At 46.0% G+C, this 17,011-nt stretch overlaps 1 protein-coding gene across 1 annotated transcript in view; it reads right to left on the reverse strand.

Moving 5' to 3' along the window:
• Positions 1-17,011, reverse strand: part of LOC124805196 (probable cytochrome P450 301a1, mitochondrial) — a 210,266-nt gene that overhangs the window by 93,501 nt on the left and 99,754 nt on the right. Inside the window, exon 4 of the mRNA XM_047265692.1 lies at positions 100-182. Within this exon, the coding sequence (XP_047121648.1) occupies positions 100-182 (83 nt within the window). The remainder of the gene's footprint in view (positions 1-99; positions 183-17,011) is intronic.

Here is a 17,011-nt window from a genome sequence, read left to right on the forward strand (position 1 = left end):
TCAGTCGGACGCAAACAATAAGGGGCGTAAATGAAGGCTTTGTTCTTTAACCAAAATGTTCATACACTGCCTTGGACACGAACTGGACGCAGTACTCACATTCGAGGGACCACTTGTGAAGCTCATTCAGGAAGTCTGCAGGCATCTCTTGGTCTACGTCACGGGCCTTCAGCAACCGGCACCTGTGGAAGAGGAGACACGTATGTAAAAAGAGATACAGAGGCTCAAAACCGTACAGCGTGTCCCAAAACCTTTAGCGTCAAAAATGAACGAATGGTAGAGTAGAGTAGAGATAAACAAATTATCGTCGATAATTGATATATAATTTTTTAAATTGCATAACCAACTTACACATAAACCACGATCTAATTTATTTATTCTGTCCACATCAGCATCGGCCCTTGTCATCAACACATTATCATCTGTGGCCGATGAAGCCTGTGCTACTCCAGTTACTCTAAGTCCATATATTCATGTCTAATACAGGCAAGGCAGTAAGCGCGACGCACAATGACAGCACGCTTACAGAGAGGGAATGGGTTAAAATCTGATTATTTGGCTGCGATCATACGTGATGATATCTTGTCCCTCCAATGTTTTGCGATCACGCATAAGGTAAGTATCATACCCAACTGGTGGATTTGGCGACAAGACAGGGACACAGTTCCTTTAACATGGTAATCTCTAATCCTGACACCGAGCGAGGTGGCGCAGTGGTTAGCACACTGGACTCGCATTCGGGAGGACGACGGTTCAATCCCGTCTCCGGCCATCCTGATTTAGGTTTTCCGTGATTTCCCTAAATCGCTTCAGGCAAATGCCGGGATGGTTCCTTTGAAAGGGCACGGCCGATTTCCTTCCCCATCCTTCCCTCACCCGAGCTTGCGCTTCGTCTCTAATGACCTCGTTGTCGACGGGACGTTAAACACTCATCTCCTCCTCCTCCTCTAATCATGTTGCGCATTAATGTATACAAATTTTCACATCTTCACATTATTCAATCGCCTTCTAATCGAGGTCGATAATGCAAACTAGTTGGGATTCCACCCGACGCGCAAGTAGTCAGTTCCTATCATGGTGCTGGAAGAAATTTTCATCGCCAATATTTGACAAGCAAATGGAAAAATGGTCTTGATAACCAGACTTTAGGGCTATGTCCTGGTCTCAGTGCCGGACCTGCTACAGAGCTGGGTAATGTGTCGCTGTTAACAGTGGAGGAAGGAGACGTCGTTGTCGATGGCATCCTTCGTGTCGTTTGAGGGAGCTGTCCTGTGTAATGGCCCCATTCTCATCATTTCTTTTCAAAGGATTCCTAATAATGCAAATACTATACAGGGTAAAGAAAAAATGCCGCACGGTCATCCCGATTCAAGTAAAAAATTTATCTAGCAAAACCTCGTTCCGCCAAAAGATTTAATAGAAATGCGATTTAAAAAAAAGAAGCTCTGGCAACGCCGTAACTGCGTGCAGTGTGGGTAAGAACAAGTAGTATGAATTCTGCATTGTATCGCAAGTGTCTCATTAGCTCAGCGAGGTGAGACAATTCCATGAGCAACAGATATGCAGAGTATTGATGATCGATTCGTGTTCCCGTAAAACTTTTTTTTTCAGTTAAAGTATCGAATTGTATCCTATTTACACCTCCACAGTGTAGTATCTTGTGCATTTCTTTCTGTTACTGCTACCTTTATTTAAACATTAAGACATAACATGAAGTTCACACAGACGTAAAAGACCACTTTATTTCGTCCATGTTACAAATAAAGCAAACAGACAATAATAATGAATACAGTAACATCGTTTGTATCCAGTGAAGTACAAAAAACACAATGGCTAAGATACACTAGATTGCACATTATGCTATGCCCGATAATCCCATCCTGCAGATTTGACGCCCAGGCTTATCTTCACAGAGCCAGTACGTACGAGTAAAAGCAACATTCTTAAGAGAAGATTTAAAAGCCACCACCTTGCATTTTCAAACAATTCGCCACTCACTAGATCATACTTTGCTGGAACCTACGCAGCACATCTGGATCCACTTTTGTGGCGGTGTTCGTAGCGACAAACACTTGGCTGTAGAAATGGCTTACGAAGTCACCGCCACACTTTCAATAGCGGGCCGACCGGTCCGCTGGAACAGTGAACAGAAAGATGAAAGCCCAAACACTCATATTAAATAAAAGTCGGTACTTATCTTTTATTAATGAAGATACAGTAACACAGTAGTGATCTCGGTGTCTACAGAAATCTGTCTAGTTCGAGTCGGAGCGGCTAGGTCAGCGTCGGCTGACGACAAACAACAACTCTGCTGCGATGAACACTCAACTGACTAACAAGTACACAATTCGGTGGCGAGTATACAACTGAGCGGCGAATACAGAACTGTCCTAGCGCTCGCGACTCCAGCGCTTAAGAAGCCAGAAGTCAGCGGTGGCGCGCGCAGACTTGCGGCGATGTCCTGTATCGCTGGCGCTGATTATACGGACGGCGTCCGGACTTTGATGCTGCCAACCTTTTGGCAGCGGGCTCGGTTGGCATTACTGGCTAGGACATAACACTCCTCCCCCCCAAATCGCCGCACCGTCGTTGAATAATGACGTGGCGAGCGTCGACGGCGGGGGAGGGGTCTGGCCGCAGGCGTAGCAGAAGAGACCGGGGCGGAGACTGTTGTCGGTGGCAGTCCCCGGTCCGCACCCCAGCATTGGCTGCGCGGGGCCTCGGGAAACACCGACTGAAAACCGAGGTCAGGGTGCACGCCTGTGACCACGGGCGCAGCTTCTGGTACTGGACGCGACGGGGCGTCGGGACCCACGAAGAGAGGCAGCGTCTCCTGACGCTGCGTCGACGGCTGCTGAGTGGGCACCGGACAAGGGGCTGCGGTGTCAGACTCCTTGGGGGTGCCCAAGGAAAGCGGCTGCAGGACAGGCTGCACAGCCACCGCTTGGGAAGGCGGCCCGGCTGAGGGGTCGACGTCCATCAGCTCCGAAGGCGGTGGCGACTGAAGAGGGACCGCAGGCGCCGGAGCGACCACCTGGGGCGCTCCCGAATGAAGCTGCGCGGGAGGCATCAACGGGACGGGCTGTCGGCGTGGTAACGGCGACGGCTGCTGCTGCTGCTGCCCTGGGGGCGGCAGCGAAGTCGGAAGGCGCGGCTGGAACCCGCCGCGGACCAAATCTGTGGACAAAGAACGAGCGGCAGAATCCGGGCGGCCAGCGCGGCGCAACTGGTTCTGATGCCTCCTGTGCACCCCAGTAGCACCTTGAACAGTATAAAAACCTCGACCCTGGACACTTATCACGGTACCACGTTCCCAACGACGGCGACCGTGATAAACTCTGAAAAAAACGGCGTCGTTGCGCTGAAAACGCGTGCGATGCTCAGAAGCGGCGGGTCGATCCGGCGGGTGCAACAACTGTAGTAGGGTGCGATGACGACGGCCGTGGAGAAGCTCCGCAGGCGAAGGGCCGTCGCGTGGCGTGGTCCGGTACGACGACAGGAACGTGATGAGGGCCTGCTGACGAGAGTGCGTAGCACGAAGGCGGTCCATATGATCCTTGAATGTGCGTACAAAACGTTCCGCTGCACCATTCGATTGAGGGTGGAACGGCGGAGTAAGAACATGGCGGATGCCATTGGCAGAACAAAAACTTTCAGATTCAGCAGAGGTAAATTGTGGACCATTGTCAGACACTAAAACTTCTGGAAGACCCTCAATACAAAAAAATTGAAGTCAACGCCTGTATAGTTTGTGCAGACGTTGTAGACTGCATGGGCACAACAAACGGAAAATTACTAAATGCATCTATCACGATGAGCCAACGAGAATTCCAATATGGACCAGCGAAATCAATATGTACTCGCTGCCAGGGACCGGCAGGGCGTGCCCACTCAAAACAGCGTTGAGGCGGAGCAGCTTGGTGTTCGGCACACGTCGAACAATCTGTAGACATCTGCGTAATCTGCTTATCAATGCCGATCCATGTACAATGACGGCGGGCAAGCTGCTTGGTGCGGACCACTCCCCAATGACCTTGATGCAACAAGTCGAGGACCTTGGATTGGAGCACTTGGGGAACCACTACACGAAACTGGTCATTCTCGGTGCGTAACAGCAAAACTCCGTGCGAAACAGACAACAGATGACGTTGCGGATAATAGCGACGAACCACAGGATCCGATATGTCCCTTGCCTTGGACGGCCAACCACGTTGAACAAAACGTAATAGTAAACTCAGATGAGGATCCGTAGCTGTCTCACGTGCCACCTGACGATAATCAATCGGAAAATCCCGGAGGGATTGATGCTCATCGGCGTTAATCTGATGGCAAGAGTCGTCAGAGGAATCGAAGACATCATCCGCAGCAATCGGCAATCGAGAAAGCGCGTCAGCGTTTGCATGCTGAGCTGTAGGGCGATACAGTATCTCATACTGGTATTGTGATAACAAAAGCGCCCAACGTTGTAGTCTCTGAGCTGTCCGCTGAGGAACTGGTTTAGACGGATGAAACAGTGACGTCAGGGGCTTGTGATCTGTGACTAAATAGAATGGTCTACCATAGAGGTAGTGATGGAATTTTGTGACACCGAACACAATAGCCAACGCTTCCTTGTCCAATTGGCTATAATTACACTGAGCTTTGTTTAGCAATTTAGATGCGAACGCAATAGGACGTTTGGTGTTACCGACTCCGTGAGACAACACAGCACCGAGGCCGAAAGAAGAGGCATCACAAGCTAATACCAGAGGCTTGTTAGGGTCGTAATGGACCAGACAACGATCATTCAATAAAGCCTCTTTAAGCTGCTGTAAGGCTGATTGGCAATCAGCTGACCACACAAACGGAACATTCTTACGGCGGAGACGATGCAACGGTGCAGCAATCTGTGATGCATTAGGTATAAACCTAATATAATACGTCAATGTGCCAAGAACTGCTTGCAATTCATGCAGATTGCGAGGGGCGGGCAAATCACGAATAGCTGCTAAATGTGACTGGGAGGGATGAATGCCTTGAGCATTAATAACATGTCCCAGATACTCCATCTCCGTAAGGAAAAATGTACATTTATCGATGTTGCAACGTAGGCCTGCCTGAGACAACACTTTAAACAAACACTCCAAATTACGGAAATGTTCAGCAGGCGTCCGACCGGACACAATATCGTATAAATAGTTGCAACACGATGGCACATTAGCCAGAAGTTGTGACAAAAAACGCTGAAAAACAGCTGGAGCTGACGCACAACCAAAAGGCAAACGCAGAAAACGGAACAACCCCAACGACGTGTTTATGACAAAATACTGTTGTGATTGCTCGTCGAGGGGCAATTGCAAATATGCTTCACGGAGATCAATTTTGGAAAAGAAACGAGCTTCCCCTAACTTATCCATCAGCTCGTCCGGTCTAGGCAAAGGAAAAGAATCAATGACAGTCTGAGGATTAACTGTCGACTTAAAATCAGCACACAAACGTAACTTGCCAGACGGTTTCTTTATAATAACTAAGGGAGAAGCCCACTGGCTCGCTGAAACGGGTTGAATAACACCGTTGTTTTGCCAACGAAGTTCATCTGCTACAGGTGCCCGGAGGGTGTGAGGCACTGGACGAGCACGACAAAATCGAGGCTGAGCGTTATCTTTTAACGTAATATGAGCGGAAAAGTTCGCAGCACAACCTAGTTCGTCTTTAAATATGTCACTGTATCGTTTACACAAATCTGTTATGCTGTCTTGAGGAACAACAACAGAATTAATTTGCAACACACTGTCTTGGATAGACAGGCCAAACAAGCCAAAACAGTCTAATCCGAAAATGTTTACACTGTCCGTAGCGCGGAGCACTGTGAATGAAACTGTTTTTGTATTGCCACGGAATGTGGCTGGCACGCTACATACACCTAACACAGGAATTTGTTCTCCACTATAAGTAGCCAAAGAATGTTTTGCCGCTGAAAGTTTAGGGCGGCCGATAGCCGCATACGTAGCACTATTTATGAGAGTCACAGACGCACCAGTGTCTAATTGAAAACTGAAGGTCTTATCCTGGATGCGTAGCTTCACAAATAGTTTATTACACTGTCTCTGGATCGGTGCAGTGGAGGCGGAAGACACAAAATCAGCGCGTTTAGCGCGTGTTCGCTGCTTACGACAACTCGTGGGTTGGGCGGGTGGAACAACAACTCCCGCGTCACTTGCAGTCTGTACATCACTTTTCACAGCGTTTGAATTACGTTTGGGTCGCATAGTAGAGGGCTGGGTGGGTGGCTTGTTGCGAACAAGTTTATTACCCACACGAACCGTGGAAGAGTCTTTAAACGCGACCTTCTGGGCGGGCTGGCTTTGAAGAACATGAATATCCATGGGCTGGGCAGCACTAGAATTGTTCTTGCGTTTACGCAAACAAACAGTCTGGATGTGTCCTTTCCTTTGACAAAAGTGACAAACCGCGTTTCTTAACGGGCAACGTTCACGAGGATGAGCAAGAACACACTTAGGGCAAGACTTAACTCTATCATTTTGCACACGCGGCTGACGAATGTGTTTAACATGACGCGGCCGGCTAGTGTTTACAGTCTGACTCTGCCGGTGGGGCCGCGGGCGTGACATAACTTGCTTAGCACAGGCAATTTGAGAAATACATGGCTGATCTAACTCACACTCAGCATAGTCAAAAGTATCTTGGGCTTCAATGATGTTCATCACAGTCTCTAAGGACGGGTCAGGCAACTTTAAGATAGCAGCACGAATACGAGAATCTGCAATGTTTTGAGTAATAGCGTCTCGTAGCATGACATCACTGTAGGAAGCTCCACACACACAATTAAATCGGCACTGACGGGTGAGGCCCCGTAAATCTGTTAACCACTGTTTATTAGATTGATGTGGCAGTTTCTTTAATCTGAAGAACTTGAATCTGGCTGCTGCCACATGAACTCGCGACTCGAAATACTCAGCAAGCTTGTTAACAACAACGTCATAGTCTAAAGCTTCTGGCTGGGATTCCGGGAACAACTTACAAAGGAGTCGATAGATTTCCACGCCTGCAGTGGAAATTAAATAAAGCTGCCGCTCAGTACCTGCGATTTTGTAGACTGTCATGTGCGCCTGCAACTGCGCGAAATATTCTTGCCATTCTTCTCTGGATTCATCAAAAACCCGGAACTGTGGTGCTGCCTGTGCTTGTTCCTTTTGTGTTGGAGGATTAGCCGCTTGTTTGGCGATTGCTTCCACCAGACTTTGTATTTGCTGACTCTGTAACAAGATCAACTGTTGTAAATCGGCAGACATAGTGAACACAAATTAAACCAGCCCCCAAAAGTTTATCTCTATAATTAGTATAACAAGAACAAGTTGAACCAGCCCTGCACACGAGTTCGGAAGACCTCGTCGCCAGTTTTGTGGCGGTGTTCGTAGCGACAAACACTTGGCTGTAGAAATGGCTTACGAAGTCACCGCCACACTTTCAATAGCGGGCCGACCGGTCCGCTGGAACAGTGAACAGAAAGATGAAAGCCCAAACACTCATATTAAATAAAAGTCGGTACTTATCTTTTATTAATGAAGATACAGTAACACAGTAGTGATCTCGGTGTCTACAGAAATCTGTCTAGTTCGAGTCGGAGCGGCTAGGTCAGCGTCGGCTGACGACAAACAACAACTCTGCTGCGATGAACACACAACTGACTAACAAGTACACAATTCGGTGGCGAGTATACAACTGAGCGGCGAATACAGAACTGTCCTAGCGCTCGCGACTCCAGCGCTTAAGAAGCCAGAAGTCAGCGGTGGCGCGCGCAGACTTGCGGCGATGCCCTGTATCGCTGGCGCTGATTATACGGACGGCGTCCGGACTTTGATGCTGCCAACCTTTTGGCAGCGGGCTCGGTTGGCATTACTGGCTAGGACATAACATCCACCATTGCCGAAGTGGCATGCACACGAGTTGTTGAATTGTGTACATCGATTGGTGGAATATCATAAACTTGTTCCTTTAAGCTAACCCACAAATATAAATCCAGTAGAGTAAGGTCATGGAGGTCAGAACATTGGACCTCCACGACCAATCCATTTCCCTAAGAACGCTTCCTTAAAATACACTGCCGGAAAAAATTACTACAGCTGGAAAGACGACGTTGATTTTGATCCGATGACAGTATATGTAACTTGAGTGATAGCAGATGTACTGATAATGGTTTCAACGTCGTCCATCAACAGACAGCACAGTGGCATAGCTAGCAGAGCGCCTTTTCTGTCTAGCCTTTAATAGGGAATGGTGGCAGTTAGAAGGCTCAGTGTGGTGCAGACTTGTGACGCAGGCAGGCAACCATGCCATGTGTAATGCCACTTCCTCGGACGAGAAATAAAAATCAAAAATTAGCTCCCAATTCCCCAAAGATTTCCCCCCAAGTCCCAAATTCCCAAAAAAGTAAATAAGTGAACGAAGTTCCATTTATCACTTTTATTAGGACAATAACAAGTAATTAAATCAGGAATCTAAGACTTGACAATTTATCAATCTACGAAAGAAAGATTAAATTTAAGTAAAATTAAAATCAAAATCATAATAAATCGCAAAATTAGCATAAATGATCATTCTCAAAGTAGAACCAACGATCCCAAAGAATATTCCGTGTGAGTACTCTTTGGGAATCGTGAGTAATGACTAAGTATAATTCAATGCATTGTCACTGCGTTACGAGAGTTAGCCGAAGCAGGTCATATATTTGAATGCTCGTTCATGTAGGCGCGCTTATATTGTTTTAGAGATTGCATAATTGCGATCTATTATGACGCAGTAATCCGATCTTCTGACTTCAAATATCACGGCATTAGAATTCGAACGGAGGACTTTTGCCTACTAGAATAAAGTGAACTTTTAACTAGATAATTGAACTAAACATTATTTACATTACAAAATTGTTAAGGCTTTCGTGGCCACTTGTTGACAAACTGCCTATTGGCTTCTGTCTCGGGTTCTTCGGCCGACATTCATCTAATGATTTTTCTGACGTTTCGCCAGCACGAGTGGCTGGCATTGTCAAAGCTTCGCCCTCCGGCAATGGAGGGTGAAGCTTTGACAACGCCAGCCACTCGTGCTGGCGAAACGTCAGAAAAATCATTAGATGAACGTCGGCCGAAGAACCCGAGACAGAAGCCAATAGGCAGTTTGTCATTACTTACATTACTTAGTGATTTAGGCAACGAACACTGATAGACAATTTTCATTCATAACAGCCAGTGGTTTATGGAACTTCAGTGATAGGTCCGAAGCATATAATTTAAATCCCCCCAACACCTGGGAAAGTTTTCTTCTCAAGGCTCGGTTACGAAGTGACTGATATTGTGCAATAAAACACCCTCTCGTGCCATGTCGTGCATTTGTGATTTAAAATTCTATCAAATTATTGATATGAAACTCCCGAGTAATAATTACGCGCAGCAATAATATTTGACTGTAGCGCTCGGCGCTTGTGTAGAATCTTTGACTCAAATAACAAGCCCACGGTTACGATTTCTTAGATACTTGAAATTACGACCAGCTTGTAGGGAATTTGTTGTGGATGTGTCTGTATTGGTTTTATCATTAATATTTCATCATTAATCAGTTAAACAGCGATTACGAACGATTAATTACGATTCTTGGTGAAGTAAATATCTCACGCACGTCGACATTTCGGTTCAGCACTGTTATTTTGTGTAACGTCGTCTTCGTAACTTGATAACGATCTCAACACTCTACCGACTGTCGCCATGTTTTAGCCGAGGCCAAGTACAAATCAAACCAAATCATCAAGAAGAAGAGGCGTTATACATGGAGACACTCTGGTACTTCTTACACCCAAATGCGCTAGTTTGGAAGGGGTCGAACTGTGGCCTTTCGAGTGGCGGAATGGCCCTTTCGCAGAATTGCCACACTGTTTTGATGTGCTACGTCAATGGTATAAATGGTCACGTGAATATTGTCGCAACTGTAGATGAGGTTCCGGACGTCCACGCATCACAGACGCCCGCTAGGATGGTCGTATTGTAAGGGCAGCAATGGCAGATCATACAGCTACCACAGCACAGACAAGAGGGCTCGTGAGCCCAGACGTGTCTCATGAACTGTTGCGAACCAGTAATTAGCAGTGGGACTGCGGGCATGCATACTTTAGCCGGTCTTCCACTCACATCACAGCATCGACGTGCATAGCTCTACTGCTGCCATCAGAGAATGAATTGGAAAATAGAATGGCGTGCTGTGGTCTTCAGCAACGAAAGTACATTATGCCGGCACGCAAGTGATGGTCGTTTGCGCGTACGACGTAGACCTGGTGAGTGCTGTCTCGTAGATGGCATTCATGTAGATCAGGCCTTATGATCTGGGCTGCGGTAAGCTACAATTCTCGTTCATCTTTGGTGTTTCTGGAGGGGACGCTAACCAGCGCTTGGTACATCCTGAGTGTTGTTAGACGCGTTCTTTCCCACTCTTGCAACAGGAAGGTGAAGTGTTATTCCAGCTCGATAATGCTCACATACACACTGCCCGTGAAACACAATATGCTGTGGGAGACTTGCAGCAACTTCCCTGGCCAACCCATCAGATGACTTTGTCTCCAATCTAGAACGTTTGGGATATTATGGGTCAAGAAGTGATTCGTGTGACTCGCTAGCCAACAACTCTTACAAAACTTCGTAAACAGTTCGTGAAGGCTTGATGTAACATATCCCAGGAAAGCATTCGCCATACGTATGATCGACAGGATGCCAAAGTCAGCGCCTGTATTGCCGTCCGTCGAGGCTACACACATACTAATATGAGTGTTTCAGCAAGGGTCGATACCAGGTACCTTAGAACAGCTCGTGCTATTTATCTGTAAGTGTAACCATTTCAAGTACTGCATATGAAATGTTGCAACAATAAGGCTTGAGTGAATTAGAAATCTCTAAAAGGATGTATTGTTTTTTTCTGACACTGCAATTACGCACATTCATTCTAATAGTGTGATAGCGCGCCATCATACTGTAACCATAGCTCTCGCTGAAGATCAGGTGGAACGTTTCATAATGCATCAGGCAAAATATTGCAGAGAGACAGACGACACAGGAATGCATTCAACTTATCTGCAGTGGGTAAGGCCCCAAAAGCACTCTCCCGAGACTCTAGCTCACAGGTTTACGCCAGAGTGTGCCTGAAAGTCACGTTTATCTGGTAACAAGTGGATTGTTCCAAACAATAATGGCTGTTGTGAAGGAGATAATACCTTCACGGATGATGATAGATTCGTCTGTCCATATCACTTTATTTATGAAATGTTCATTATCTTCCAATTGGTGCAAAGCCATTCACGAAACTGTGTTCGTCGATTGCGGTCTTCTGATCGCTAGTGTTGAGGTAACATACGAGGTGTGACTGTAAAGTTTTAAGAATGGATCCGCTACTGCTTACTGGTTTGGCAGGCAGATACACGGAGGGTGGGGAGTGAGTCATTGCCTTTTCCTTGAACGCCCTCTGACAGGAAACTGCGTTTCCTTTATTCAGTTCGTTGTGGCAGCTGGTTGAGTGCAGGTCTGTTAGGGCTTGTTGCCGGGTTCTGTCTGCGTACAAATGGACGTAAAAACGGAGCAACGAGTTTGTGTGAAATTTTGTTTTAAAACCGGTAAATCAGCTTCTGAGACTTATGAATTATTGAAAACAGCTTTTGGAGATAACTGTATGAGCCAGTCAAATGTTTTTGCCTGGGTCAAGAGATTTAAAAATGTCCGTGAACCATTTGAAGATGAACCACGGTCCGGGCGTCCTTCCACCTCAAAAACGAATAAAAATGTTGTGAAACTTCGCGAATTAGTGCCCTCTGATCGTAGACTTACAATTAGGGAGATGGCTGACGAATTTAATTTAAGTTTCTAAGCAGTTCAGTCAATTTTAACTGAAGATGTGAACATGGGTCGAGTGTCCGAAGAATTCCTTCCAAAAATGTTTTCAAGTGACCAGAGGCAATACCGACTTGAAGTGTGCCAAGAACTGATTAATCGGACTAAAAATGGCCCATATTTCTTAAATAGAGTAGTACAGATGACGAATCGTGGGTATATGGATATGATCCTGTAACCATAGTGCAGTCTTCGCAGTGGGAGAGTCCTGGTTCACCAATACCGAAAAAAGCACGGCAAAGTCGGTCGAAGGTGAAGACAATTTTGGTGATTTTTTTTTTCGATTCTACCGGTATTGTACACCATGAATTTACCCCTGGAGGACAGACGCTTAACCAAGAATACTACAAATGTGTACTTGAGCGTTTTCGCGAAAGGTTGCGGAAGGAAAGGCCTGCATTGTGGAATGACAGGAGTTGGGTGCGGCACCTTGACAATGCTCCGGCTCATCGTGCCTTCTCCATCGTTGACTTATTGACCAAATTCAAAATTCCTGTGCTTCCATAACTGCCATATTCCCCTCATTTGGCTCCTGCGGACCTCTACCTGTTCCCTAAACTGAAATTTTCACTGAAAGGGAAGCGATTTGACTCGATTGAAGACATCCAGGCAACTACAGAGATCGTCCTTAACACACTTCAGGAAAAAAATTTCCAGGAATGTTTCCAAAGGTAGAAACACCGTTGGAGTCGGTGTATTCAGTCAGAAGGGGACTATATTGAAGGAGATGCATCACAGTAGCATGTAAGTACCACCATTGTACAATGACAAGCCAGTTCTTAAAACTTTTCAATCACACCTCGTATAATGATGTGGATGCTGTTCTTCATCATGCGACACTTTAAAAAACAGTCTTTGAGTTATCTGTAACTGCCTTACAATATCACGGGTACTTCGTCGAGATGACTGGTATACGGCTTCAAGAATCGCGTTCACTACTTGTGGAATTCAGTCCTCAGACAACCTCTGTCCATTACCTGTGGCCGAAGGTTACCCGTTTCCCGAAGGCGTTGATCCAGTAGACGAAAATGACTCTTATTGGGATAGCGCCTTTGAGGATACTGCGCAGCATGCGCAAGGGCACCAGCAGCTTCCTTATCGCATGCACCCAGCGCCAAAAGCATGTTGAAGTGTTCCTCGTTTGTATACTCCATCGGCAAGCCGCCCTACATGAACTTGATAGGAACAGTTATGTTTGTGCACTATGCTTAGTAGAGACATGCATGCAGTTTAATGGATTTCACTGTCACTTAACAGGCTGTTGTCATGTGACAAAATGATGTCGTTCTTATATAGCACGAGAATTAGGTAAAGAAAACTGAAACATAAAGTAGCCACCTGGCGAGGAACTGAATTATAACTCCATAGTGGGTAGCGTTTGATGTCCCAGCAGACTCAGTTAGCTACTATGCCCGCATATCCACTGTCGTCGCGACTGCACAGATATCGCTTCGACGTTCCCTGCCCCCTCCCCCGCCCCCCCCCCCCACCCCAGCAGCGAAGCTGATCTCAAAAGTTTGTGTATATATTGTCCCGGCTAGTTAAGAACCATTCCCTGCCGTGTAGGTCGGTCATAAAACATCTCTGAATCACATTTTGAATGTAGTCGTGTGAACTAGCAGTTGAAAATTGATTACGTTTTTCCAGAGATATTTCATACACTTTCAACCACGACGGATCCAACAACAGTTTTGTTTTTATTTTTATTACTCTGGAGTTACATACCAATTGAGTTCCAGTGTGTTTTTACTAATGTGTTTCCCTGAGTAATTTGATTTAGTTTCTTTAGCAGCTTGTATGCATTCGTTGAATCCTATTAAATCTGTTTGTAAAAAGGTAGATGGCACTGGGGGATTAATGAAAGGAGAGTTGATCCTAGTGTGTATTGTTTCGGTACGATAACAGTCAGTCAGTACTACATTCCTTCGTGTAACTGTCACCGAAGATATGCTTTCCCATGAAATTGTCCTTTGCCATTAATGGCCGATAAATCGTAAATATGTGTCTGTGCCTTACAATGTCGAAGCTTCTCAATTCTCACGACACGATATTAATTATGGGTTCGTATCCTTTCAATGTCTGTTCAACACAAGTTTAGTCTTTTAACGGGCACTATTTTTCACTTCCCGTTTATTAGCGAAATCACCTTGACAACGAACGGCAAAGATACTAGTGTGATAAGGTTCAAACTATTATCGGTCTCAATACTCTTTAATAATTCGCATACAGCGAATAAAGTCTTAATTCAACACAAAAGTTTCCGTATTGTCAATAGATCTCTTCACAATCGTAAGTATAAGATCGTAGCGTTTCGTTTAACACGTACAATCACCATTCACTTGAATATCAATGTTCGTACACCCAGACACCTCTAATTGACTCCGTCTCTGAATTTATCCCAAAATAATCTATTCTCCACCACTCCAATATCTAATCCAGTTCTAAGAATGCAATTTTATTAGGCTTCAAATCCTAAAATCCCGACTACCACGGAAGAACTGCGAACGCACACGCCACCGCCGAAAACAAAAACTCAAGAGACCTAACAATGCTGCGCATTGGTTTATATATTACACTCAAAACAAAACGCAGTTCTGTTATGTCTTCCTCGGATTCCCTTTGTACTACTTTGCGTTACTCTGTTTCGAATATCTACTCTTTGTAAAATTTTAACTAACTATTACTTCGAAATTCTACTGTTGTGTTGGCATAAGAGCCAACACCGTGTTACTAGTGGAGGCCAAAATGCACGCGTTTTAGCTCACGCAGGCTGGCGTGAGGAGGGAAGAACTATACTGACGTGAGGTCTGGAACATGACAAGGAATTAGAATTCAGAAAGCGGACGTAATTAGTTTGATACTTAACTTTAATCCATTAATGATGAACGACGCTCTTGACGGTAAACGATTCACAATATTATCTGTTCAGGATACATAGTAACTGAATATGGCGCCTTGCTAGGCCGTGGCAAATGACGTAGCTGAAGGTGGTGGTGGTGGTGGATAGTGTTTAATGTCCCGTCGACAACGAGGTCATTAGAGATGGAGCGCAAGCTCGGGTTAGGGAAGGATTGGGAAGGAAATCGGCCATACCCTTTCAAAGGAACCATCCCGGCATTTGCCTGAAACGATTTAGGGAAATCACGGAAAACCTAAATCAGGATGGCTGGAGACGGGATTGAACCGTCGTCCTCCCGAATGCGAGTCCAGACGTAGCTGAAGGCTATGCTAAACTGTCGTCTCCGCAAATGAGAGGGTATGTAGGCAGTGAACCATCGCTATCAAATTCGGCTGTACAACTGGGGCGAGCGCTAGGGAGTCTAGACTAGACCTGCCGTGTGGCGGCGCTCGGTCTGCAATCACTGATAGTGGCGGCACCCGAGTCCGACGTATACTAACGGACCGCGGCCGATTTAAAGGCTACCACCTCGCAAGTGTGATGTCTCTCGGTGACACCACAACTACTACCGTTTTTTGGCTCTTATGTCATTTCGTATTACAGAATTTAATCTAATACTCGTTTCTGTACAACTACTCTCTAAAGAACGGTTACACTACAACCGCTGGTACTGTAGTGCGGAGTGATACGCGTTCTTCTGTACATTCCGATGCGCTGCACGATGTGATAGTGTTGAAGCTCCTCATTGTCATACATACGTTTTCAGAATGTACCGATCTGGATAAACTTTTGTCCTGAATCCGGCATTTCTTCCTCACCCTGTAGTGTGCAGCCATTCATCAGTCACCTAGAAGAGGAATAGTCATGTCATACTGTAAGTGGGAAGTAGGAGTTCCTCTACCTCGGTATTTAAGTGTACCACACGCAGATCAGCGAGTAATTGTGCCAACGCTCTGGTACGAACTTGCTAGGACCTGTAAATTAAGAATGGAGGTGCCCAGACGTCGATGTGAGTCGACACTCTTTCGCAGTAGATTTCCATTGCTCTGGCAGCCATGGGTTCTCGCGTCTGGTGCACGGAGACTGCACGCAACAAAAGCTCCAATCCGTGCTTTCGCGTGAGGACCACTAGCGCCCCAGCCAAATGTGGCGCTTTCGCCCGGCATATTCGGCTGCGTGGGCAGCACCAGCGAAAGCAGCATTCCGACAAGACGCTCTCAGGAAGGCCACGCAGCTGAAATAGAGGTCAGCAAACACACAGTGCTCTGACCATACCGCCCACTCCTTAGCAGGCAGCTGCAACCTTCACATGCTCTCCACAGAAGAGGATTTACGACATACAGCCAAGTAGAAGCATTTCCATTCCAGATGGCGAATCTACACTGTCCAGTAGCCGACGTGGTGCAAAGAAAAGTCAGTGGTATTCCGGATGAAACTTCCCCGTCTATTCATAAGCTACTGCTCCATCTCTTATGACCTAGACATTGACGACCAATTCCCACTCATCTCACGAATGGCCTCAAGATTACATGGCGTATAAATTTTCCTCTGTAACATAATCGTTGTTATTAGGTACTAACTGCAGTGTCCAGCATTGCCCGGGGTGAATAATATCGTGAATAATATCTGCCACACAAAGTGATTGGCCCTGCGCCTTGTTGATACTCATAGCGAATGCAAGCCGCCTGGGAAACTGCAGTCACTTTAAACTGTAGGACATATTTGAACCACTGGGTATCAAAGGAATGCGACGAATCAATACGTCCACCTATATGAAAAGATGATTAGTGCGCCATCTGTTATTATAGTTTGCGATAAGTATATCATTCTGTTTCTGGAGAACTTATCTTCTATTGTTTCAATTCAGTTTTCACTGTTTCAAGTAGGGCTGTGATTGAGCACTGTTCGAATTGTTCGAATAGCTTACGTGCGTTCGGGAAATCTCGGGTTCTGTTCGGTCTTTTGACTAGCTCTCGCAGCCACTGCGGTCACAGGTTCTAATCCTGCCTCGGGCATGGAAGTATGTGATGTCCTTAGGTTAGTTAGGTTTAAGTAGTTCTAAGTTACAGGAGACTGATGACCTCAGATGTTAAATCCTATAGTGCTCAGAGCCATTTGAACCATTTTTGATCGGCTCGCAATCTAGTGGTTTCTGTTGGTACAGTATCTACGACCTGACTTAGGTTTGTGCGGC

The sequence above is a fragment of the Schistocerca piceifrons genome, chromosome 7 (assembly GCF_021461385.2).
Source record: "Schistocerca piceifrons isolate TAMUIC-IGC-003096 chromosome 7, iqSchPice1.1, whole genome shotgun sequence".
NCBI lineage: Eukaryota > Metazoa > Arthropoda > Insecta > Orthoptera > Acrididae > Schistocerca > Schistocerca piceifrons.